Source organism: Corvus kubaryi, unplaced genomic scaffold (assembly GCF_017639235.1).
Source record: "Corvus kubaryi isolate FWS band 111438036 unplaced genomic scaffold, C.kubaryi_AGA036_p1.0 130, whole genome shotgun sequence".
NCBI classification, from domain to species: domain Eukaryota; kingdom Metazoa; phylum Chordata; class Aves; order Passeriformes; family Corvidae; genus Corvus; species Corvus kubaryi.
In genome coordinates this window covers 1668688-1695531 of record NW_024580665.1, presented here as the reverse complement: position 1 = coordinate 1695531, position 26844 = coordinate 1668688, and the positions used below count along the sequence as shown (strand labels likewise).

Sequence of the window (26844 nt, the reverse complement as noted above, 5' to 3'; positions counted from 1 at the left end):
TCAGGCAGCCAGGTGTGCACTCTTGGCTGAAGACCATGGAGAACCTCCTGGAACAAAACCTCATCACTTGGTTTGTTACTTTTTCCACAGCCATTTCTCAACAGTGTTTGAATCCTAACATTCCTGGGGAGTTTACAGTCTCTTTGGTAACAGATCCACCAACATCAAAAAAGAGACTCTAAAGGCCTCCGACTTCTGTTCTTGCTTCCTGAAGTTAAAAAAAAAAAACAAAAAAAACCAAAAGCAAACCATAGACTGTAGCCCAGTGCAAGTCCGTATGTGTTAAAATCATATCAAAAAGCTGACGCTAAGCGATTGTTTATAAATAAGTGTAAGAAAAATCACTTCCAAACCAAGCCAACAGGCCTCGGCCGCAGGCTCCGGGGGGCCGAGCTCCTGCGAACCCCGCCGCGCACCGCACTGACCGCGGCCGGAACCTGCGGCGAGCCCGAGGCGGGGACGGGCCGGGTGAGGCAAGGCGGAGCCCCAGTACGGAACCCCAGTACGGAACCCCAGTACGGAACTCCCCGACCCCGCACTCCCGCCACGGGGGGGGGGGCACCGCGCCATGATCAGTTCCGGCGGGGCCGACAGCGCCAGCGGGGCTGGGGGCGGGTCCTGGGGAGGATCCCGGGGCGGTCCCACCGCCTCCCGGCCGCGCTTCCGTGCGCCGCGCCCCGTCATGCACGGCGGGCGGATGCGCCGCCATTTTTGCGCTCCCTCTGCTGTGCAGTGACAATAACAACCCGGCCGGGCCGTCCCCCCTCAGCGAGCGCGGGCACAGGCGGAGAGGGGGGAGCGGGGCCCGAGCGGAGCGGCCGCGGGGCAGAGCGGGAGGTGTGTGGGGCGAGGGGCTGGAGCCGAGGCGAGAGGGAGCCGCGCTCAGCCCTCCCCGCTGCTGCTCGGCGGAGACGAGGCGGCCGGAGCAGGAGGGGAGCGCAAGAAGAAGCCGGGGGAGCGGGCAGCCGTGGGGAATTCTGCTGCTGGAGAGGAGAGTTGAAAGGAGCTGGTGGGTGGCGAGAGGCAGGAACGGAGACGCTCCGCTGGGAAAGGAGTAAAAGCAGAAAGGCAGAGATAAACTACGAGAAGAACCAAAGTAATAAAGAAAAGGGGAAGAGGAGATAAAGTGATTCCTCCGATAAAGAAGAACGCGAAGGAGAGGAAATACGGAAGGACTCCACTGATGAGAAGGAGGAGTTGAAAGACGCCCCCGAGAGACAGCAGAGACTGACTTTAAAACTCTACCCCTCTTTTTGTCACACCACAAGGATTTGATGCCCCTCAGCCTGTTCACTTCTGTGTGTTCATGTTTCCCACAGGTTTCTCTTCCCCCAACCCCCCAGCTGCAGCCCAGGAGGTCAGACCTGCCACTGATGGTAACACTAGCAGCAGCTCCTCCTGCAAGAAGAGAAAGTTAAATAACAACAGCAATTCCGAAAAAGAAGAATTTGATTCCATTTCCTCCTGCACCTCTTCTCCTTCCAAAAACACCTCCTCGTCATCTTCCTCTGTCATCACCACTTCCTCGTGCTCCTCCTCAGGGGTCGCTTCCTCCAACCATCACCTCCAGAAGAAGCTGCGCTTTGAGGACTCCGTGGATTTTATTGGACTCGATGTGAAGATGGCTGAAGAGTCTTCTTCCTCCTCCTCTCCTGCTGCCTCTTCTCAGCAGCAGCACCAACAACAGCTCAAAAATAAAAGCCTTTTAATTTCGTCAGTGGCTGTGGGGCACCATGCAAATGGCCTGACCAAAGCTGCCTCCTCTACTGTTTCCAGTTTCGCCAACAGTAAACCTGGTTCTGCCAAGAAATTAGTGATCAAGAACTTTAAAGGTAACAGGCAATAATTTGTCACAACCTGTGGGGAGCTGACACTCGACTTTGTGTTTTGTTTTCAGCTTGAAAACCGGTTCCTTTTAAATAGCTCCAGGTTTTGCAGGAATTGCTTTTCTGTGGTGAACATTTCTTCACTTTTGTAAAGGGGAATAGTGATTTCTGATGTGTGCTTGCCTGGTCATGTGCACATCCTGAGTTGCACTTTGCTGCTTGGAATTATTTTTTGGACTCCCTTCACTCTGTCTCTTGAGAAGGCCTTAATTTGTATGTTAGGTGTAAGGTTTTACTACCTGTGTAAATCGCCTTTGTTTAAACTTTTAACATTTGATACCTCTTTTCTAGTAATCCTGATTCAGGGCTTAGTGTATATTTTAGCCCAGTTTATGATATGTCTTTGCACAAAATGTGTTTTTTTAAACTGGCCTTGAATTTACATGCCTTGCCTCTATCCGTGTTGTCTGTTTATAGGATAATCTGCCTGTGCTTAGTTTTAAATGTTGAAACTAAGGTGATTATCTGGCTGTTATGGTGGATTTCCTTTCTGGTTTTCCCACTTGCCTTTAAAGTAGGTACTTCAGATTTTTGCAGAGATTTTTCCTTGTAATAGCCTCACTGTAATTTTTAACTGTAGTATCTTTTCTCTGTCTTAGCTTGCTCTTAGTTTACAAGTTTACATTATTTTATAAATTCTCTCAAATCATATGTTTGAAATTTTTGAGTAATGTTACTAGAGACAAAGGTGAAGTAGAGAAATTAAACTTTTCTGATGTGATGCTGCTTCATTTTCTAGTAAACAAAAATACAAATAGGGTAGGCAGAAAGCTTAGCTAAAATGCTGCCATTTTTTCCCTATAAAGATGAGGAAATCACGGGCTTTTTTTATTTCCTGCCTCTTGCTGTCTTCCAAAATAGTCCACTTTGCTTTCTTGGGTTGTTTCTTTTTCCTTATGTGTTTGGGTTTGGGGAGGGATAAAAGATATTACCAACACTAAAATTAATTTCTAAATACATAATTGATACAAATGTTCTGTAGAGTTATTGCATCAGGTAAGGATTAGGATTATTTGACCCACTGTAATGTTTTGCAGGAATTCATGATCACACTGTAACTATTTGCTTTAAGGTTCCAATTCTCAAAAATGTTCTCCACACATCCCAGCATCATCATTTAATTTGACTGATTATTTTAAAATACAAACCTATGATGCATCATAGGCTGCTCTTCAGTTGCTTGTGCACTGTTATCTTTAAGGGAAGTTAACTTTTTGCATTTAAAATACCTGTCAAATGTCATGGATTGCATGGTGCTGTGATCATCATTGCTTATGAATTGGTATTTGAACCACTTCCTTAAAAAGGATGTCTTGGGATTGTGACAGCCTTGCTTTTTGTTTACTCTCAGATGCTAAACTGAATAATAATCTTAAGATTATTGTTTTTATCTTATTGTGATAGCAGTAACATCCTTTACAACTTAAATAACTTCCTAAAATCCATAACCGTGGTGTTAACTGCTGAGCAGCATACTCGGGAGTTGCTGGTGAAAATGGGCAAGTCCATAGTCAGTTGTCTCCCTAGATCTGTATGATGCAGCTGATGTTGGGATATTCCCAATATTGTAGGGAAATGCTTGAAAGAACAAAATAATTACTTCTCTCTGTTAGTCATTTCTAAGGAAACCATAGAGCTTTAAAATCTGTTTTTTACTTTTAGGTGTGTAAAAGTCAATTTTAATGGAGTATAAACTCTGGGGCAGTTTCACCTGTTGATAGCATGAATGTGCATGTGTCATCATCTTCCCCAGATTTTCTTCTCCTTTCTTCTCCATTTGGGAATGTGCTTACTAGAACAAAAATGGTCACTTTAGGTAGTTATGAGAATATAAAATCTTAAAATAGTTCTTATATTCTGAGGATGTGACTTGGGGAATATCATAGCATGTTGTAAATGCTTTAGTCTTGTTGAAGGTGCTGCAGAGCAGGGACATCTCTAGAAAAGAGCCAGAAAAATTAATGGTCAGATCTGGGAAGCTGGAGCTATTTGAACATTAAAAGAGGCTTAACTCTAAAAAATATCCACTGGTCAAACCCAAGAAAGACATAAAGGTATTCCTTTAAAATTGGAAGGTTTTCCTTGGGAACATAAAGCCTGTGTAATAATTACAGTTTTTCCATGAGTGTTTCTTGAGGAGTTCTTTCCAACGGTTAATACAGAGTTGAATTAATGAGCAGTAAATTAAAAACTAAGATACACAGTTGTGTGTATCTTTTAATCCATCATTTTCGCCTTTTACGTTCCCTTTCTTTTGGCTCTGCTGTCCTGGTAATGAAAGATTGTAATGAAGGTGTAGATCACTCTTGCTGGTTTTAGCCCTTCTTCAGCTGCTCAGGCACAGAATTGTGATTTTTGTAAAACACACATACACTTTGGGCTACAGGTGCTGTGATGTGTATGTGAAGAGCAATGCTGAATTACTACAATGTGTTACTCTTTCAAATGTAAATAAGATACTGCTTTTGCACAAATGCTTTCTTTTCATGTAAGTATAAATTAAAAGCTGGACCATCAACCCATACCTCTTTTCCCTCAAAGCTACATTCTTTTCATTTCTGTAAAAGATTCTGCTTTATCTAAATATTTTCTCAAACTTTATATAATTTCTTTTAAAGATAAACCCAAATTGCCTGAAAACTACACAGATGAAACCTGGCAAAAACTGAAAGAAGCTGTAGAAGCTATCCAGAACAGTACTTCAATTAAGTACAATTTAGAAGAGCTCTATCAGGTAAGTGCATTAAGTAAAAGCAATGGGGTAGGGCTTTTTTGTTTTGTTCTCAGATTTTTTTGCTTAAAACTCTTGATATGGTGGTAAGAATATGGCATTTTGCTTGATAGCAGCTTTTGTGACTGAAAAACTTGTCACCAAATAGTTTCTTCATTTTAAAAAAATGAGTGAAAATTTCACAAGACCTAGCATTGAACTCATATATTATTCTTTTACTTGCCACAACAAAATCCAAGGTATGGTTTCCCTTGTGGCAGTTGATGAGAATTAAATTAGGCAAGGAGCTATATTCCCTTTTCTGTTTAGGGGGTTGTGGTGTTTATCTGCTAAAGGAGAAATGTGGAATCCTCAAATATTGGTGTTTAGGTAAGAAAAAGATGATTTATATTAAAATGTCATTTATTTTCTGAAGAAAGTATCTGTTCATGATCAAGTATCACAAATCACTTAAAAACTGAAACTTTTTATTGACTTCTTATAGGTAAGTAGAACACCATTTTTCCTTGATGAATTGTGTTATTTTTGTTTGATTGTAATTTTCGGGCGTTGCAGCATTCTCTCTATTCTAACAACTGAGAATCAAACTTTATTGCCAACAACAGCTCTGATTGTTTTTTCTTAAATATCTTAGGAAGTGATCAGATTGAACTGCATTTCCTAATGCTTTTTTTATAAACTCCACTTCTGCTTTTTCAGCTGAATGTGTTGGAGAGATTTCCCCCTGCTTACCTTTTCCCTACTAACGTCACTTGTGGTTTTAGCAGCATAGCAACAGTGCTGCTTTAGCTGGGTATTAAGAAGCACTTGAACTTTTTACTCTACTTTTAAAGCCTCTATTACCTGGTTAGTTGTTTAATTGGTTCCTCTGTATGTGTATATAGCCTTCTCACCATCTCTTTTTAGTGTCTCTTCTTCCCCTGCCCTCCCCTTTTCAACAAAAGCTGCATTTGTATATGGGGAAAAAAAAATCCTATTTGTACAAGGCTTGGGAACAGATTTAAGGAAGAATAAATTGCTGCTCCTCAGTCCAGGGCATTCTTAAGATCACTTTAATCTTTTATAATGTTCAATTAATTAACTAAAAATACTGCTTTTTTAACAGTTTGTCAGAATAATGATAGTATTGTTATTTTTGCAAAACTTGGTGAAAGTGATAGCAAATTACAACCAACTGTACTGGCTGATACTGTAAATTACTTACTCTAGAGTAACAGTGCAAATAACTGTTAATTAAATGCTTGAAGGCTATCCAAAATTGTTAAAAAATACAAAGTTCTGTTGAAATCCTTGCTTCTGTTTAACAGTGTTGCTTAAATTTCTGCTGTCTTACCACAAGCTTAATTTAATGTTGCTTGTGGTCAGAAAACAAAAAATAAGCTTTTTTTGTTTTAAATCTCAGTGATTCAACATTGTTATTACTTAGATACTTCTCAGTGAAACAGAGTGCAATCAAGTATGGTTATTTTAATATAAATCTAAAAATAAATGTCTTGATTTAAAAATAGTAATAGGAATCCACTAGTGTTTTTAGATGCTAACTAAACTAATGTCATTTATGAACAGCTGCTTGGTAATGGATCTGATCCCAAATATGCCTTGGCAGACACCATTATCCAACATAGAGGGGAATTACAAAAGAGTCTGCAAAAGTTCTCCTGCACACCTCCAAAGAAGATAATTCTTTTTTAAATTGATTTAAGCTTCTTGCATTTGGTTTAACTCTTGTCTGTGTTGGAAAAATCCCACCGGGAAAACATTTTGAAGCTTTATTTCTTTGCGAGACCCAGGCTTCGTACTTGCTTTGTTCCTCCTCAGCAAGCAAAATGGTTCCTATCCTTGAGTAGCTGAAGTGCTACAGAATTGAATGCTTCTTTCATAGAGTAATTCTCCTTACATTAGTACCTGAAAGTAGAGATCTAGATCTTCGGTACCTGATACATAGCGATTTTTTTTAAATCAGATATAAGTACTTCCGGAAAGTTCCGATTTTCTCTTGTCAGAGTTGTGTTCAGTTCTTTTTCCTTACTACGCAAACCCAGGTTAAAACCCAGATGCTGTAGTTAAAAAAAAAAAAAATCAAAACAAACAGAAAACCACATCCAACTATATATATGTTACACAAAGGAAATAGGGCTCTTCTTTGGATTTTCTGGCCATCATTAGGGCACAGATTCCCTGATCAGAAACATGTTTTTCACTAATTCAGAACATGATAATTTTGTGAACTAAAGGCCCTAAAGTTTTTACGTGTATTAATGTTGATACATTTTAGATACAATCAGCATTGTCTAGCACTAGTAATTAAGCGAAGCATAATATTGTAGTAGGGAGTTAATCTCTTAAAAATAAGCAAAGTTCACAAAATTAAAGCATTTCTGTGCATGTCATCATCAACAAAGATGCAGAAGTTTTGTACTTTATGTTCAAACCCTCAATCCTAGTAGACATGTTAAACACTTTTGGCATTTCTGATAGACAAGTGTAAAAGCTCAGCTTTATATGAACACTCCATAAAAGTAGGTGTATATTCATACATGTGCCTTTATTTCACTGAAAGTTAATTGTGTGCATTTGTCCATCTACAATGCAGAGGTTAATTCTTTTAAGGATTTAGAGCAGCATGGTTAAAGAGTACTTGTTTGATAGACAGCAGTTGTAACAATGTTGGGATGAGGTGATCAGAAGTCCAGGAAAGAGGCTGCTGGTGTCCTGGGCTGGTGGGTTGAAGCCAGAGTAACGGTGGTTCCGTAGGTGACAGGCAAGTTCCATCCAAAACATTCATCTTCCCAGCTCTCAGTTGGCTTCTCCAAAGTGGAAGAAATTAAGAAACCTAGGAAGATTGCATTTGCTGAAGTTCTGATCAGGCTCTTCAAGCTCAGTGTTTTCCATCCCCTTGTTCTTCTGAATCAAGTATGGGGTTATATCCTGGTTTGCTGCCTGAACCTGATTGTACAATAGCAGAATAGACTTGAACAGTGCCCATAATCTGCTCTGAACAGTGAACTATAGAATACATTTTCCTATTACTTTATTGTATTTGTTTGGTGTTTCTTAAGTGTTGAGGCTGAGAGTTAAACCTGTTGCTATTTCCAAACATAAGGATATGTATACTTGGGTGATAATTTTGGCTTTCCTTACAGTCTTCATTCAGACCTGTTTTGGTCTTAACTGGTACATTCACTCTCTTGCTATACCTGTTTACTTCTGACACTAAGCTCCTGGAGGTTTGGGGGTTTTTGTGGTTATTGTTGTGTGGGATGGTTTTGTTGCGGGGTTTTGGTTTTCATGGAGGTTTGGTTTGTGTTTGGTTGGAGTTTTTTTAACTCCTTTGTGTGCTAGAGCCAGTATTAGATGTAGTGCACTTGCACTCAGAATGGTTCGTGTTGATATCCTGGGATGAAGCAAGGAACTCTTTTTTAGCTATTTTGGTTGTTGCTGTGCTTTTAGTGGTGACTGCTCACTGTCTGCTTCTATTTGGACTGTTGGGAAATATTCTGGGGGAATTTCAGTGTAATAGCATAGATGTGCTCTGTGCACTTCTGAACTATGCAGTCCCTCCATGGTTGCCTGCAGGTGCTAGGGAACAAACTTTACCTTCCAGTCCTTCATGTTTTTTCCAAAGAGTTGGTCATGCTAGCAACTGAAGTCTTTTCCAATAAGTAAATAATAGCACAAATCATTAATTGAAAATCATATATGCCTCTCCTCTAGCTTCTCCAGGTATTTTACAGAATAATTGCTTACTGCGTCTTTCACCAGCCTGCAAAGTTGTTTAGTTGCTTTCAAATTCTGGACATGGGTATGAATTTTAGAAGTCTTGAGATACACTAATGGACTTAAGAATGACTGTTTGCTTGATAGGTCTCTAAGATGTGGCCCCATTCAACTTCTTTTCACTTCTTACTGTGAGCACAGCAATAATTCTTCTAATACTTGATGAGATTTAGAAATCTGGGATTGTCATTGTAAACATCTGGAATGTAGTCATGCTACTAATATTCAGGATTGTAATTAAACTTATTCAGGCATGGAGTTGGTGGATGGATAGATAAGATAGATTACATACGTGTATATATATGTACTTTTGGGGACGAGGAAAGGTCTTCAAAAGGAAACTAAGATGGCAGTGCTTTTCCATTAACATCAGTGTGACTTGCAGAGCACAGCAGTTAATAAAATTAAGACCTTAAGTGACTGCTTTGAGGTATGAAGCCTAGTAAGATACTGGAACATATTAAAATACCATCTTTGGTTTCAGAGATGCCAGTCCTGCAGTTCCACGTGAAAGATCGACACTCCAGCTAAATTGATAATCTGTGAGCTGTTCAGGGCACAGCTTGCCTTTGTCTCCTGTTACCATTGCAGAGTCATGTCTGTCTGGTGTTTTTCATGGAGCAGTTAACTGTGTTAAAAGCTGTGAGAAGCAGAATTCTTGTCTGGGAGGGGATGTCCCCCTTTCTTGTAAAACCGCATGTAAAAATATAGCAAGATCTTTTAGTTATTGTTTCTCTTTCTCTTTACTTCAGGCTGTTGAAAATCTCTGCTCCTACAAGATCTCTGCAAATTTGTACAAACAATTGAGGCAGATCTGTGAAGACCACATTAAAGCACAAATTCACCAATTCAGAGAATATCCTTTCTTTAGCTGTTGACAAGCCAAAATTGTTTTACCTGCAAGTATATGTTGATGGATTTCTTTGACTAGTTCATGACATTAGGCCATGGTAATCTGAATTCCTAGGATTTGTGTAATTGGTTTTGTGTTAATTTCTTTGTGGGACCTAGGAGAACACTACTTGTTCCTTTATGTCTGTAACCATTGAAAAGTTTGAGAAAGTTTCACTGGTATTTGTAAAATACTTTGACATCTTACAGAAACTCGTGTTAGATTTGCAGCAAGGCTTAAAAAGCCTTTATTGACTGTATCATGTCAGGGTTTTTTATATTGAACTTTCCAAGCTTAGATAAAGTGAAGAGTCTTCCAACAAGTAGCTTTTGGGTTTTTTTGGAAAAGTAATGGTGGTTTGGCAGCATGTCAGGTTCTGAGGATCAAAATGTTTTATTTTCAGAAGTTTGGGATTGCATCAGGCTGAGATCCTGTTAAGTGGATGTTAATTAGTTCCAGAGCTGAATAAAAGATATGCAGTGAGCTGAATAAAAGATAAATTTGAAGGACAAAGTTTATTTCTTAAGGTTAACTGAAATTACAGTGTAGTTGTGAGCTCTTACATGTATTGGGTATTGTTGGTTTTTGAGGTATGGGGATATGTACGTTTGTTCCATTCCCCAGGGATGGCAGATTAAACAAAACATTCAAAACTATTTAGATAGTTTTTTAAAATTTGTTCAGATAATTTTGATTTCTCATTATTAACACAAAGGCCCTCATTAAAAAGTAAAAATAAATGTGTTGCAAGAAATTAACTGGTTCATTCTGAGAGTAGGTTGAGTTTGTTGTGCTCTCTGTTAAGTGTCTTTAAAAAATAATAAAGTTGGTTGATTTAATTGCTTACACCACCCATTAATCATGATTTTCTTAATGATTTCTTCATGGATTCATTGGATAGTGTCCTTTTTCTAAAGAAAATAGACAAATGTTGGCAAGATCACTGCAGACAAATGGTAAGTTTATCTTTTTAAGGAAAACCAGTTGCTTTGTCAGCCTGTTTTGCTTAACTTTGTTCCTTTTCAAACTTCTGAAACGTCTTAAATTTATGTAAGGTTTCTTTGTGATAAACAGCTGTATCTGGTTTGTTAGAAATGAATACTTGCCAGTAGTGTGTTTCTTAGCATATGGGTCTGATCTTGGACACACACACACACCCCTAACTCCTCATTGTCAGTTTTATGCAAGCCTTTCTCCTTTATTAAAGGAGCTGTTCTGTTACACAGAAATATGCAAAGTGTCACATTGATCACCTTGCAGGGATTGGCAGAAGATGTTAAATAAATCAGCGGTGTCCAAGAAAGCACTGCCTGAAACCCATTGGTGGGATTTCTTGTTGTTGTTGAGCATAGTTGGTGTTGCTCTTCAGTTTTAAGAGTAAAATGATTGTGGCTGTTTTATTCCTTCTCATGACAGATTATGATTAGAAGTATCTTTTTGTTCTTGGATCGAACTTACGTACTTCAGAATTCAATGCTGCCATCTATTTGGTAAGGGCACAAAGAATTAAATTATTTGGGGGTGCATTTCAAATTATTGCTTGTACCTTGCTGATTTTCAGGTGGATTTTTTTAATATAAACCTCCTAGTGACCTGTAAATTACGCGGTGAATGCAAGAATGCTTTTTGAAAAGGGAGACTTAAAATTTATTTGCCATAAGTTATAGGATTGTTCTAGAATAGCTGTGATCTCAAATCTCAGTGAAGTAGATATCAGCCTCCAGTTTGCACAGTTAAAGGAAGGGGCCTGGTCAGCAACTGAAGTGCAAGGGTTTGGGGTGCCCAGTTACTGCCTTAGCATGCACAGTATTTCAAGTTCTGTAAGTACTTTGAAGGAAAGAATTTCTTAAAAGCAAGATATGCTTTTTTGGACTTCAACTTCTGCTCCTTGTATTAATAATTAGTATATGCCCTGCTGTTCTTTGGTACCTGAATTACTTTGCCAGAGATTGATGGAGGGCCTGACTTTTCCTAAGAGTGACCATACCCATAGTTTCAAATTCATGGAAGGTTTTAACTGGGACAGTCAAAGCAGAGATCCTTGTCGTTCACATCACTGAGTTCTTCTAAGCCGTGCCTAAGAATTAGAGATTAGTAAGTGATGGACAAAATAGAAATATTGTCCAACACCATAACCATGGAATTGGAACCCAGGATGATATTTTTCTTTTCTCATGAAGGTTGGTGTTCCAACATCCTGTCGACCAACTGAAAAATAAAGATGTTGCGAAAGTTACGTGGTTATTTAGGAAAATATACCTGCATTGGTGTTTAAAATCTGTAGCTTCATGTTGGTGCAGTGTCATGGTTTATTTCAGCGTTCATCTATTTGTTCAGCTTGAGTGATGTGGAGGCAGAGGAATGAGGAATTGGAAGAATGCTAGTATTGGCCTCTATTAGATCTAGATCATGTTGTAATAAGATATGTCTGGGATTTATTCTTAAACAGTTTATTGAGCAGTCTTTGTTTTCTTTTTAGGGATATGGGGCTAGAATTGTTCAGAACTCATATAATCAGTGATCAGAAGGTTCAGAACAAAACTATTGATGGCATTCTTCTGCTGATCGAGAGGGAAAGAAATGGTGAGGCTATTGACAGGAGTTTACTGCGAAGCCTTCTGAGCATGCTTTCTGACTTGCAGGTGAGTAAACTTGTTTCACCTTTAAACCACTAAATAGCTCAAATTCTTATTTAGTGCTCAGTAAGCTTTACCCTGGATTGCTGTCATGTTGTTTCCCCAGATTTATCAGGACTCTTTCGAACATAGATTCTTGGAAGAGACTAATCGCCTGTATGCAGCAGAGGGACAGAGGCTTATGCAGGAACGAGAGGTATTTCAGATGTTTAACAGTATTTGTTGTGCCTAATGTCAAAGCATGTGTCAGGGAGTAGAAATATTCTGCTGCCTTAGTGTATAAGGCAATAATGTGACCTTTGTTTTATAGTATTCTGAAAAAGGAAATGCACGTGCAGTTGCCTTCAGTCACAGTGCTAATGATTTCTGCTTAAAACTGGAGCTGCTACTTCTGTCAGACCAGTATTGTGTCTCTTTTTCTCTTCTTGTTGTTTTTTAACATACAAAACTACTCCGGCATTTTCAGGTTCCAGAATATCTTCACCATGTCAACAAGCGCTTGGAAGAAGAAGCAGACAGAATAATCACTTACTTAGATCAGAGCACACAGTAAGTGTAGTCTCTCTTCGCCTGGTGGTATGAGCTGTTCGGGCCCTCTTCTGTTGAGGGCCATTTAAGTAGCTGCAATTTATTTCTGTTACTGACTGACCATCAAATGCTTTTCGCTTCCCACGGTTCCATGTTTACAATGAAGCATTGTCTTGGCTCACACAGCTAATAGCCTTTTCTTTTAAATCACTAGTTATTTTGGCATAAATGTTGTTAAGTATTTGCTTGAAGAAAAATAGGCTGCCACTCCCAGCCCAGATGTCTCTTTCCTGCTGAAATGTAATTAATCAAGTGTTGTCCTACCTGAAAAAGATAGGACTCGGCATAGAAAATTCTAAAGCTAAATATTCTGTATATTTACAAAAAATATTTGCATGTGGAGTCTGGGAAATTATTGAATAATGTCATTCTTCAATCTTTTCTACTTAGAGGCAGGATTTCTTCCAACACAGTCAGGTGGAGGTCTTCTAACATAAAGCTACAGCTGTTGGGTCTGAGAGAAAACGTAGGTCACTAATATCAAGACCTTTCTGAGAGAGAGGTGTTCTACTGCTACTGTCATACGTTTTGATTTCCTTCGTCTCTCAGCTGTTAAAAGTGTTTAGCTTGTTTAGTGGCTTCCGTCTTCCATGCCAGCATTAGGGACCAATTCTCTATTTTGTTTTAATACCTCTTGACTTGAGGTCTGTTTTCATTTTTCCTTGTTTTGTTTCCCAAGACATGAATGCCCTCCCACAGCACAGGATTAGGCATATTACTTGATGAATTCTCCCCAACTTCTTCACTGATGGAATAATTGTCCAGCTGCCTACAGGTCATGTACAACAGGCTTATTGTGTGAATTAAAATCGTCAGTCAGCAAGCAGAAAAAAAAAGATTGTTTACTGGGGAGAAAAAGGATAAATATGTGTCTAATCATTTTAGGTCCTTGGCCACAGATAATTAGAGCACTCCCAATGATAATGTAATTAACATAATCACAAAAGAAGGATTTAAAACTGTCAGTAATGGAAAAAGGAAAATAATTCTAAACATTTCTTCTGTAGGAAGCCACTAATTGCTACTGTAGAAAAGCAACTTCTAGGTGAACATTTAACAGCCATTCTTCAGAAAGGTAATCTTTCTTCTTTATAGAAGTGTTTCTAATTACTGCTTCGGGGCTTTCAGTTCCTGTGCTGAAAGAAAGCGATGGATTTGGGTGCTGGGGGATGACAAGCTACATCATTCTTTAACTCCCTTTGCTCCTCAGTTCCCAAAATAGCACTGACTATTCTCCTTGTTGGAGATAAGGGGACACTGTGCTGTCTTCTGATACACAGCAAAGCAAAAGGAAAATTAGAACAGGGGGCTCAAGTTCAGTATGTTAAGTGACATTTTGAAGACTTGGAGGTAAAGAAAGGCGTAGCCTTTGAATTATTGCTGTAACAGAAAAGGGAGATACTGAGTACTTGCTGCTAACAAAAAGCAGCTTGTTTTTAAAATGTGGTGTAATTTGAGCTATGCAATACATTGCCTCAGTTCTACAATGGTCTCTGTGGGGTCAAGTAACCTTCTGTTGATCTGAGAGATAATCTGGAAATAGAAACGGGTGCAGCAAGAGTTTAATAATACAGCAATCAAGTCCTTAATAGCCTGATTCTGAATGAAACAGGTATGTGAGCATCTTCCTGCACATCTGTAACAAACTCTTCCTTGAGGGGAGTATCAGACTTTACCCATCCACTTTCTTAGAACCTTGTTGTAGAGCATCCGGCCTTCTCCAGAAAGTTAAAAAGTGATGGTGAAGATATTTCTTGAAGCTGCTTGCCTTCAAGCATCTGTAAATTTTATTTTACAGCTGGAGTTGAGAGTCAGAGCTGTCTTGCCAAGGAACTTTTCTTACAGATCAGTACAATGTAAACTTTTCAAATCTTTAGGGAATAGTAAAGCAGAAGTAAGCAAAGATGTTGTGATAAGGTTGTTATGTAAAGTACATGTAGCCTAAGTGCAATAAAATCATGTGCAATAATAAGATTTTTAAGGTTTCAGCCAGTTCAGGCAGATATTTTGTGTTTCACTGTTAAATTAGGCACCTTAAAATTAAAAAAACAACAAAAAATAGCACCACTAATAGTTTGATTAAAAAATACTTGTTTTGAAGAGGCGTCTTACTGTATTAGTAAGCTGTGCTTTCTTTGGGTTACTCTGGTTTTAACTTCTATTGAAATTCTCACATTTTCAGGTTTAAATCACCTTCTTGATGAAAACCGAATTCAAGACCTGTCTCTTCTATATCAGTTATTCAGCCGTGTGAGAGGTGGAGTACAGGTTCTCTTGCAGCACTGGATTGAATACATAAAGGTACTGTTCGTAGAGCTCTGGAACAGATACCACTGTTGTATCAGTGGGGTTTATGCACAGATACTTGAGTCATCTCTGTAACCTATTGCATTTTTCTAAAAATTGAAGATACTTGCTTATAAACATGTATTTAATAGACAGCTTTTGAAACATCCCAGGAAAGGTATAGTAACTGTTCTAGCCCTGTTGAAGAAAACATTGAATATTCAGTTGAATTACTGAACTCCAAATAAATTTGGAATTTATAATCTTGCTTATAGTTAGTTGGGGGGACAACTATATTTCTTCAGTAGTTATTTTAGTAAAGGCAGAATGTTTGTCTTCTTTCTGATAAAATTTCCTGTGAGAATGAGTGGTCGTTTAAGTTACCAACCAGTTGAAGTTCAAAAAGCACTTGAATATCAGTTAGGATGATTCATTTTATTTCTTGGTGAAAATGTCACAGAAAATATGGTTGTTGTGAAAGAAGGCTTTGGAATGGCACAGGAGTACTGTTAAATAAAACTGAGTTTAGTGAGAACATTACCTGTGTAAAACCTGAGGATATAGATGATTGAAAAGGGTGTGTTAATTTTGTCAGGCAAAACTCTGTTTCTTTAGACAGAAGTTCTGAATCTGTTCACTTTTTCATCAGTAGGTTTTGAATCAATATGCAAGGCCTAGGAATGATTATATAGTAAATACTTCATAATACAGTAATACATAATAAAGGAATACTTTTGTTATTAGTGGAACTAATGTGAGTGCCAGAAACAACACATTACAAAGGTAACTTAAGGTTTTACAAGTCTTGTCATTTAAATTAATTATTCAGGCTAATTGTAAGATACGTTTTATTTTGCAGGCATTTGGTAGCACCATAGTGATTAATCCTGAAAAAGACAAAACCATGGTCCAAGAACTTCTTGATTTTAAAGACAAAGTTGACCATATTATTGATGTTTGCTTTCTCAAGAATGAGAAGTTTGTAAATGCCATGAAAGAAGCCTTTGAAACATTCATTAACAAAAGACCAAATAAGCCAGCTGAACTCATAGGTATTTTTCTTCAATTTCTTTCATGTGAGAATTCGGGTGCTGAGTTGCTGATGCACTTATAGATGGGATATGCTGGGATTGTGTGTTAGTATGTGCACAGTGCACATCAAACTGCGGATCTGCTGTGCCGCCTGATGCAAAGGAATTGTTTGGGAGGGTAATATCAAACATTAAAAGCAAACTGTTCATCACTTTACTGGCTAGGCTATAGGAAAGTGCAGAACATCAGAGTATGGGCATTCCAGCAATTGGCTGGTGTCTACACATGAGAATACTGCTAATAATTCGATTTTTTCAGAAGCTTCCATAACTCTGCCACCAGCACATATGCACAGAGCTGTTGGGGTTATACAGAGATATCTATGGTTTAATATGTGAAAGTGAAGAGAGCTGAGGATGCACTGAACCTCTATGGTGTGGATAGTTTCTGGTTTGCAAAGAACATTATTTACAGATTTGTGCATTACATGCCTGGTACTCTGCACTTTTGAACCATTTCCCCACACAGTGAATACTACCTGGTTTGCAATTGGTTGTGCTGTTAGGCTTGTGGAGTGTCTGCCCTCCTTTTTTTGCATTAATTCCCTAACGGTAATGTGCTTACCAGACCATCTGAAATGAAAACAAACAATCTAGTTTGATTGAAACTAGAAATTAAAACAAAATAGTGATCTGCTAGAGAAATTCAGCAGTATAGTCAACACATTTAAGTAACTGATTTACATATTTTTCTTATCTTTTTGCTTCTATTACAGCCATGTCAGTCTGCAACAGCAGTGACTTTTTACTTTGAGATCACAACATAAACCAAGATTTTTTTTTCATAGGCAAAATGTTTTTAACATTGTATATGATAATTAAGATGCAGTCATTGCTTATCCAAAAAAGGATGCTAGGCTATAATATTTTTATAACTTCATAGCCTTATGAAAATGTATCAAGGTAGCTGTTACAAGGTTGATAGAAAGTGATTTCAGGATCTTTTACATTTTCAAGATTTCATAATATTAGATTTAGAAATTTTTGTTTCACTGTGATAGTAAGCATGTGCTAAACTTCATTCTTCATCACTCTTTTAGCTAAATATGTAGATTCAAAGCTTCGTGCAGGCAACAAAGAAGCTACTGATGAAGAACTTGAAAAAATGCTGGATAAAATTATGATCATATTTAGATTCATATATGGTAAGTATTGGGGGGTTTTTTGTGGAGTTGTTTAACCAGTAACATAAAGGTACTTTGAAATTATTTTTGCAGTCTGGCTACATTTTCAGGTGTTTGTTCTCTGTGGATGTGGTTTGTTGGTGTAGTGCTGTTTAACTACTTTGCCTGTCAAATTGCAAATAACAAAACCTGTGGAAATCTTCATATGAAGGCCCTTTTTGCTTTCCTGAGCTTTGAATTGGGCCTCTTGTTGGTAATGTTTGTTTAAAACCAGCAGTGCTTTGTGATCACTTTCAAATCTCATCTCTTACAGGAAAAGATGTCTTTGAGGCCTTTTATAAAAAAGATCTAGCAAAGAGACTATTAGTTGGGAAGAGTGCATCAGTAGATGCTGAAAAATCTATGCTTTCCAAACTCAAACATGGTAAGTAAATATCTGTCGGCCTATCTATCATTTTGATCTATCAGCTTTCTTTTAAAAGTAGTTGTTTTAACAGGCCTTCACAGAAGTGCTGTTGATATTTCCCCTTTCCATGAGGGCAAAAGCCTCTGTGCAAGTCCTGAATGACTGGTGGGTTTTGAGGAGATTCCTTTGCTTTTAGTTTTGTAATTATAACAGGAAAGGCAAAAACACAGGAACTTAAAGTATATCTTGGTCTGTAGGATAGAGTTGAGGTTCCCCACTGAGTAAATCAGGGATGTGCTCAGAGAACTTAAGGATGACTTCCACTTGTTACTCACTGTCAGCTAGTGGTTCTCTAGTCTGGTCTTCATTGTTTCATTGGATGTAGCCTTTGGGTGGCAAGGGTAAGGTTTTTAGAGTTTGACCTCTTTTCTGCCATCAGGACACAGTTTGTAAGGCAGCTGATAGGGATTAGAATTGTCATCTGAGTGACCGGTGGCCACCATAGTCAACGGATGAACAGTCAGGTCCACATGGAAAAACAACTGGGTTGCAAAATAGCTACCACATTAAAACATTTTCCTCTTTCTTGTTTTTAACCTTATTCTGTACCTTAATTAGAAGCCAGGTCTTTATGTAAGAAAATCTGCTGAAAAAGGTCTTGCGTAAAAGTACATTCTGACACTTAGAATAACTACTCTGAGATGTTGAAAATAAACACATAAACTTCTAATACTTACATTTTTTATTTTATAGAATGTGGAGCTGCTTTCACCAGCAAACTTGAAGGAATGTTTAAAGATATGGAGCTTTCAAAAGACATAATGATACAATTCAAACAGGTACTGAGGGAAAGTCTGCTGTCTGTCCTGTCTGTGCTTTTGAAAATTTTACTAAATTTATTAAAGGTTTTTCCTGAGCAACACTGCAGAAAAACTGAGACAAGCTTCTTCAAACAAACAAAACATCACCCACAGCAATAAGAGAATTGTAAACTTACAAAACATTTTAACACCAGCTCTAAGACATTTTTAACACCACTATATTCTGATGCCTGGCTTGGAAGTTTTTGCACATTTAGTTCTGATGATTTTGTAATGTTTTGATTATAAACAATTTTTAACATTCTTTCCTCCATTCACACTTAATTAGATCTTCACCTCAGCCTGCTAAAACACTACTTTTGCTGTTTTCTTCCTGTATGGCAGTGCCTTTTGAACTTCAGAAAAGTGCTTTTTCTTTCCTTAATTTTCTTTCATGTAACTTGCAGTTTATACAACAAACACATCATGTGGTCACTTGTCTTCTCAGCTCTCACAATGCCTGTTCTAACTTTTCAGTTCTACATGAAATATGTATAATAAACATAGCTCTATTTTAATTTATTTTGTTTCTCTTTGCAGTATATGCAAAATCAGAATGTCCCTGGCAACATTGAACTAACAGTGAATATTCTGACTATGGGTTATTGGCCAACCTACGTGCCTATGGAGGTCCACCTGCCCCCAGAGGTAATGAACATCATGGGTTATACAAGTATTGGCCTATCAGAAATGCATCTTGGGATCCACTGACACTTGGTTTTCAATATGCATAGAGAAAGAAATGCAGAACTATCTTTTTTTAAATGAAATTTGTTCTCTTGCAATTCCTTTTATCATTCTAAGCCTTGATTTAAGGCTTAATTGATTGTGGAGGAGGGAAGGATGCTTTTAAAGTTGAAATTGTGTTTTAGTGTTTTGGAATTTTTCTTCCTTTAGATGGTAAAACTGCAGGAGATTTTCAAGACCTTTTATTTAGGAAAGCACAGTGGTAGGAAACTTCAGTGGCAGTCAACACTAGGACACTGTGTACTAAAAGCAGAATTTAAAGAGGTGAGTCTATTGTTTCTATTACTCCTGTTGTTTTGTCAATTCCAAGTCTGGGTTGTACCTTAGGGATATATGGGGAAGCTTTTTTGTGCTGTGGTAGAAAACTTAACACTGTTTTTGCAATTACTTTTGATCTCCTGCTATCTTTTCCAGAGTTGGTAGTTTCTGAAACAGATGTGTTAATGTCTAAGAACATGCACCCAGTTTCTGTATTGGTGGGGAAAGAAAAGCCTGTTGGGGAAAATATCCAGTGGGTTTACCTCCAGATTAAAAATGGCCCTCATTTTTATAGTGGGGAGGAAAAAAAAGGAGCCATGTTTGTTCAGTGGCCTTACTTCATCTGATAGCATCAAGCATCTTTACAGTAAGCTTTTCACTACTGAAATAAAGAAAAATTCTGGATTGTACAAGAACGCAATTGTTTTAAAAGGGTTTCCAGTTATTCCCCTTCACCATTTCTTCACAAAATTTTCTCATTAAATAGGAGTGCTTACCACTTCAATTTTCAGAAAAATGTTAATGGTAAAACAACTATTATCAAACTTGATTGTTTCAAAGATTCTGTGGTTCTTTATGCTGCGTTCCTTAAACTAATGTTTGTGTAAGATTTTGATTTAAAGGTCTTCCAAACTAATTTTAAGCACTCCGTGGTTTGAGACTTGTCTGGAGTAATCTGATGCATGTCTTGGGTGAGGTTTGTCACTGGATAAAATAGTCCAGCTTTGTGGCCTCAAGCTTGTGCTGCATTTCATAGTAAACACAAGGGACCAGTAACTTCTTTCATATTCTCAAGATACTATAAAATAATATCCTGTTACTGAAATAATTGACATGCAAGAGTGAGTTGTTTCTCATGTTCCCCTCATCCCTTTCCCCCCCAGAAAAAACAGCCTGGTGATGTCTGTTTATTTCCCGTGTTACAGGGCAAAAAAGAACTTCAGGTCTCCTTGTTCCAGACACTGGTGCTGCTCATGTTTAATGAAGGAGAGGAGTTCAGTTTAGAGGAGATAAAGCAAGCCACTGGGATAGGTTGGTATCAAAAACAAATGAGTACTTCCAAGTGTTCTTACTGAAAAAACCTAAACAACTTGTTTCTGCTTTAGAGGATGGAGAGCTGAGAAGGACACTTCAATCTCTGGCTTGTGGCAAAGCTAGAGTACTGACTAAAAGCCCCAAAGGCAAAGATGTGGAAGATGGTGATAAATTCACATGTAATGATGATTTCAGACATAAGCTCTTCAGGATAAAAATCAACCAAATTCAGATGAAAGAAACGGTATATTTTTTTTAATCCTCTGGGGTTTAGATCCTTGGGTTAAGAACCTTGTTGCCTGCCCTTTTACAAGCTTTTTTCCTCCTGGTTGTCATGTACATAGTGGTATCTCTGTCAGAGTTACATGTGTAATTTGGATGACGGCACATACCTAACAGTGGTGATTTAAATGTGTGTCTCTGTACTAAGACACCAGTGATGCTGGATTTCTCTATAAGGTTAAGAGAAGTTCCAATTATGAAATGCTCTTTTCGTCCTTTATCATTCCATGGAGCTTTACTGACTGTGAACATGGAAAACTCACTGTGGACTTGTTTCTCTGACAGCCATCCAATGTAAAATCGGTGCAAAGGTTTTAATTCTTTGTATGAGTGGGTTTTTTAATAGACAATCAGCCTTCGTATTTGTAAAGGGTTTATGTCAGATATTTGACAACAGGCATTTCACTGTCTTACACTGAGAATTGTTATAGAGATAGAAAGAATTGTTTTGACAGCGCTGGTATTCTCATTAAAACTTTTCTGAATGGATCCTTCAGGTGGAGGAGCAGGCAAGCACTACAGAGAGAGTATTCCAGGACCGGCAGTACCAGATCGATGCTGCCATTGTGCGGATCATGAAGATGCGCAAGACGCTGAGTCATAACCTGCTTGTGTCAGAGGTCTACAACCAGCTGAAGTTCCCAGTCAAGGTGGCGTACTGATTCTTCTACTTCTAAAACTTTATTAGTTCTTTTTATCTTCCCTGGCCTGCCCTCAGTTAAACAGTGCTTCTGTCTAAAATATGCATCTTTTTGGTATTAGAAAGGGCAAATACTCACTTTCAGGAATTTATAAAGTGCCAGTTGTTACTGAAACCTATTTCCAAAGGATTTCAGCCCTGGAGTTTGTTAGCAGTAAGGGAGCAGCTGGCTCTCCTTGTATGCTGCTGTTCCACTGTTTGCAGTGTTCTGGCAAGGCATTCTTGGGCAAAGGAGAAAATGCTTCAAATCTCAAAACCAATTCTTCGTTACAATCTGAACTTGGTTGATACTTCTGAAGTACAGTGGTTTTTCTAGATGGATTATACTGGTTAATATATATACACACACAAATAGGAATAAAAATAAAATATTGGTGAATGTCTCAAAGCTGAAGAAGCCCACAGTTGCAATATAAAATGACTGGCTTATTACTGTCTCTGTCCAGCTTTGTGGCTCACATTTGTGCATGCACAAATGCACGGCTGGCTTCAGTATAAAGTTGGTGACAAAGAGATGAGAAGGGTCTTTGCGTGTATTCCAACAAGAGCATTTATTGCTTCTACACTGTGGAAGGTTACAGAGGCAAAGGTGAGAACAATGGCAAACTCTAGGTTTTATCCAGGAGTGGGGAAAAGGCAGGACTAGGGAATGGGGACCAATGGGGAAGCTCTGGGGGAGTGACGAGGCTGACAGCCAACCGGGGGAGCTAAACCGAGTAGATTAACATAACAGAACAAGCATCTTGAGAGAAGCCTTTCTGGTCACCCTAAACCCTGACTGGTAAGTCTTTAGCACCAGAGACTGTCTTACCAAGAGCTCTCTCTGTCCCTTGTGCCACAGGCCAATCGGCCACCACACTGGCTCATTGTGTACAAATGGAAATGGGTTTTCAAACAGACAGCGGTGCATTGTTGGAATTCAAATATGTGGTGCTTTCTATCAATGGAAATGTAAAATAAAAGGTCCTTCTATCTCATTCCATTGTATTACCACATTGAGTGCCTGCCCGCCTGTAAGTATTGCATAAACTGCAGTTGGGCTTTGTAAGATTATAGCAGATTATTTAAATAATTTTCCTCACCCGTTATCATGAGGCATTTTTATAAAGTTCTTCACCCAGCAAAATCACAGGGCACCCAAACTGTTGCAAAACTCATTTGCTTCAAGAGGAAATGAAACCATCTTTTACTGGCTAAATGTCAGAAATAGAAACACTTTGGTATGTGATGCACAAACTGCACTTCTTTAGAGTTCAGTTCAAAAACAGCAAATATCTTTCCTTTTTGTAAAAAGTCTGTTTAGCTGCAGGTGATGAGCCAGATTTGTAACTCTCTCTTCCATCAGTTATACATTGCAGACTTTAGAAGCTCTGATACTTTAAAGGATTTTTTTTAAACTGGGAATTCTGTTTCCTCAGCCATCTTGAACAATATAGATATTTGGCTCAACTGGAAAGAAAGAACCAAGAAGCATTGACTGCAAAGTAATAATGCTGACATGTGCTTTATTTTGCAGCCTGCTGACCTTAAGAAGAGAATAGAATCCTTAATTGACAGGGACTACATGGAAAGAGATAAAGAAAACCCGAATCAGTACAACTATATTGCATAAACATATGTTGGCCTTTGTTTTACTGCACACTTGGTGTCCTACACAGTTGCCAGTGGATAAACTAGCCTGTTGATCCCGTTAATTGACTTTTTATACTACCGATGATTGAATGAAAGCAGTGTAATGGAAAAGTATAGTAGAGTGGACTTCTTTCAGTGGTTAACATGCCCATTTAAAGAGTACTATTTACATTTTAAGAAGAATGCTGTTGAACTCTTTGCATGTTATTTAGTAAGATGTGCAGAAAGCTGAAAGAAAGTACCTGGTCTTTCTGATTCCATTTGTCTCTGGGTCTGAAGAGGAGTCACTTGATATATGACAGATATCTTTCATATCTTTAAATGGAAACAGAAGGTTAATTAATATAAGAAAATAGCCTTTAAAATGCTTAAACTGCATGCAAACTTTTAATTTACTGTACAGAATGCATTTCAGTTATACATACCATTGGTTTGGTTGATGCCCACACTTGGATTTTTTTCTCTTGAGGGGGGAAATGGGGAATAAGCCAAGCTATGCTTATTGGTGATCTAATGGAAAATATTCTTGGTTGAAATTAAGACAAAATGGTACCAGTATAAAATGATTGTACAAAGTTTGCAGTGTGGGCATGTATACTGTATATACAAACACCATTCTTAAATAACTGCTACAACAAAACAAGTTCAGATTAGATTTATATGGCTTGCCTGTGAGACTTGGTGTTCACCTTTGGGAATTTTAAGCATAAAACAGCCATAATGGAAGAAGTGACAGTTTTTACTAGTCATGGGTAGGAGGCCTTCACCTCTTGGCAGCAATACTCTAGAATAAAGAGAATCTATTTACAGATGAAAAGCCACACTGTTTTTGTGGTAAAGCTGTAAGAACAAAAATTGCAAATGGATTTTAATACTTGTTTTGCTTTGCAACATTCTAAACTTGAACTAACCTCAAGGTTTAGACAGGGCAGCTCTTCTAAGACTGCCCTGCTTTGGATTGCTTTAACTTAAAGCTTTAAGAACTCAGCCCTAGAGCCTAGCAGGCCTCCTAGAACCCAGAAGCCTACCTCTCATATAGTAAGTTAAGTATTGCTACAAGGCATCTAAAATATATTTTCTTAGATGACCAGAGAGCATTCTTTGCATCTTTATAAGACATGGGAGAGTAAGTCACTTGAATGTAGAGCTTTGTTTCAACAAAATACATTTTTTATTGCTTATAGCAGCATGTGCCAGGAATATATGGGAAAAAAAAGGTGTCAGCAGAAAAGGAACTCCTCCACGTACCAGTTCTTCCTTACCCAGCCAGGCTTTAGACCTACGATCAGCTGTGTTGCAGAGCACAATGAAAAACCTCATCCTCTTTCAGGCACTGATAGTCCTGGGGAATACCAGATATCTCTTGAAAGCAAGATGTTACTTTTGTTTAATGGCAGTGTAACTTAGCTCTCTATGACCTATAACTTCTATCACTGTGATCCCTCATTCAGGGGTGCGCATGTGTGAGAGTGTGTGTGTGTTTTCTATCTGATACATCCCATCCTTAGTGCTTTTTTTAATCTACTGTTTAATTCTGTATATGCTCCAGCCATGTTTTCTCTCAAGCTCTTTTGTATGCAGTTCTCAGCTGACACATGAAGCAAATGTGGGTGGTTTTTTTCCCTGCTAAATTATTTGCAGTCATCCTCAACTAACTGTCATACAGCTCTTTGTGATCTGCAGAAAATCCACCTTGCCCCTTGACACTATTGCAGCATAACCACTGGTAGACATCCAGGGCCACCCCTGCCTCTGTGAGACAAATACTGACAGTAGAGTTATGTGGTGAGAACCTTGAAGACTCCTCCTGCAAATCTTCAAGTATTAGTTCAAATAGAGATTTACTGGGGAGGAAAGAATGTCCCCCACCATAAAAAAACAAAAGACTTCTGTGTTTTGCATTCAGTGTTCCTTTTTCTTGTATGTGTTTTGTATCTTCAGCCAATAAAAGATTCCTTTTAAAGAGAATTGGAGAAGAAGCATAAGACTTAACTCTTTGGGAGACAGGAGATGATATATTGAGCTGGTTCCATTCAGTCTGTTGTAGCATATAAATCTAACACCACTACATGTGTGAACACCTGTTGTGGCAAAACCCTCCCTCTTTACACAAGTGTCACATTCAGTCAAATGAATTGCAAAGGTCTGTAGGTTTATTTCATTTTTATCCTGTCTATTTCAGTAACTTAAATGCAGCAAATTATACAGAAAATGTCCTCAAATCTGATCAGAATTCACAATCTGAGGCAGACCCTAAGCGCAATCTAGTTAAAGCAACCCAAAGAATGGACTTTGAGAACCCTGGCTAGGCCAGGAGAGGGGTGAGCAAGGGGAGGGGAGAAGGCTTCTCCTTGTAGCTTCATGGGTTTTCCCCAAGAACTTGTTCATCTCTTCTGCTAAGGTCTCGCTCATTCCTGGTTAATGACAAAGCTGCAGCCAAGATTTGTCATCGTACAACTCCGCAAATTCTTGCTGGGATCATGTGCCTGCTTATTGAGCCATATATATCTCTGTAAGAAAAAACTGAAGTGGGCTTGGACCACAACTCATCTGGCTAGAACACAGCTTGTCTGTTTGGCCACACATTTTTAATCTTGACTCTTGCATGCAGTTTATAGCACCTTGTTCATAAGAAATTGCAGTTTATTCTTAGAAATATATATTTTAGGGTTTTTAATCTTTATACCCATAAATGGACTATTTTTTTGTCTTGGCTGGTTTCAAAAGTGACCATTTTGTTTAAATGCTGTAATTGCAAATGTGTTGTAAACGTTGTTTTGTTCTATAGTTTACACAAAGGTGCCAAAGTAAATAGTTAATAAAAAAAAAAAACAAACCCTAGCAAATTGTTAAGTTGCTTTAGCTGTTCTTCATATTTTGGTCTCAGCTTTTTTTTTTTTTTTTTTTTTTTTTCTGTTGGCCTTTCATTTTTCCCTAGACGTATCATTTGCCCTAATGTTTTCTTTAAAACAAAAAAAAAAGTGCATCTAAAAAAAAGTTCAAATACCACTTTTTTTTTTTAGTGCTCTCATATAGTAGGAAGAACATTTTCTTTGAAACGTTACACTAAAATTGTAAGAGTACAGCAGCATTCAAAAATGTAATATACTTTTTGTATAACAGTCTTGAGAGTGTGTCTGGAGTTGGGGGGAAAAAATTAACCCTGTTACTTTCCAGAAGCCTCTTCCCTCAGCTACCAGAATATGAAATTGTGCTTTTTCACAGCATCAAAAACTTATCGTTTATGCAGACTTGCAAACAGGGCATGTATCACCATTGCATCCTTTGATGCAAAAAGCAGCAAAACCTTTTTTATGTTTCATAAGTCTGATATGGGTACAGAGAGTCTTTCTTAAGTTGGTAAATAATGTAAATACATGTCCTTTCAGAGAGTGAGTCTGTTATCTAGGTATTTTGTGTCATTTAATAAATATTAAACAGTTTTGTGTTGATAAACTCTTGTGCGTAAAATGCCTTCTTACTCCAAGTTCTGTATGTTGGGCTTACTAATGTTTATGGCTTCTTTAAATTCTTTAGCTTGTGCTCTGATAGCAAAATACTTGTTTGCTACTTAAATATAATAAGTAGTTCCTTATTCATTCAGTCATTAAAATCCCTTGAGTTTTCTAAGTGGCTTCCATTCCTGAATTTTTATTGTTTTGGGTTTTTTGCTAAGTCTTCTATGGTTCTTGGAGGGGAAGGAAATAAGCATCCTTACAGACTCTGAATCGGGATTAGAATGTGTACAAGTGGCAGAAATACACAAAAATACTGGAGGTGGTGGTTTGTTGCTCCTAGAGGAGGCACCTCTCCTGCTGTATGAATATTCCTTGTCTCCCAGTTTCTCATTTTTTTAATGACACTGGAATGATTATTGAAGTATGAAGGACAGAGCTGGACAGGGAATTTGCTT

The 26844-nt window shown here is 38.2% G+C and overlaps 1 protein-coding gene across 1 annotated transcript; it reads left to right on the top strand.

The window, feature by feature from the left end:
- The first annotated feature begins 678 nt into the window (after positions 1-678).
- CUL4B (cullin 4B) lies at positions 679-26561 on the top strand. The gene is made up of 20 exons (XM_042028308.1): positions 679-1832; positions 4505-4620; positions 9147-9250; positions 10173-10242; positions 10703-10776; positions 11766-11928; positions 12029-12118; positions 12389-12471; positions 13518-13585; positions 14693-14811; positions 15656-15848; positions 16928-17032; positions 17325-17435; positions 18171-18256; positions 18818-18925; positions 19175-19288; positions 20209-20314; positions 20389-20561; positions 21097-21249; positions 22816-26561. The coding sequence occupies exons 1-20, from the start codon at positions 1307-1309 to the stop codon at positions 22909-22911; spliced, it is 2658 nt and encodes an 885-aa protein (XP_041884242.1). The 5' UTR covers positions 679-1306; the 3' UTR covers positions 22912-26561.
- Positions 26562-26844: the final 283 nt, after the last annotated feature.

Excerpts from the sequence above, each read along its gene's own strand:
- CUL4B (XM_042028308.1), top strand. The coding sequence starts at position 1,307 with ATGTTTCCCACAGGTTTCTCTTCCCCCAACCCCCCAGCTGCAGCCCAG. Across the intron at positions 10,243-10,702 it reads AAGATCACTGCAGACAAATG|ATTATGATTAGAAGTATCTT; the intron begins GTAAGTTTATCT and ends TTCTCATGACAG. Across the intron at positions 10,777-11,765 it reads TCAATGCTGCCATCTATTTG|GGATATGGGGCTAGAATTGT; the intron begins GTAAGGGCACAA and ends TTTTCTTTTTAG.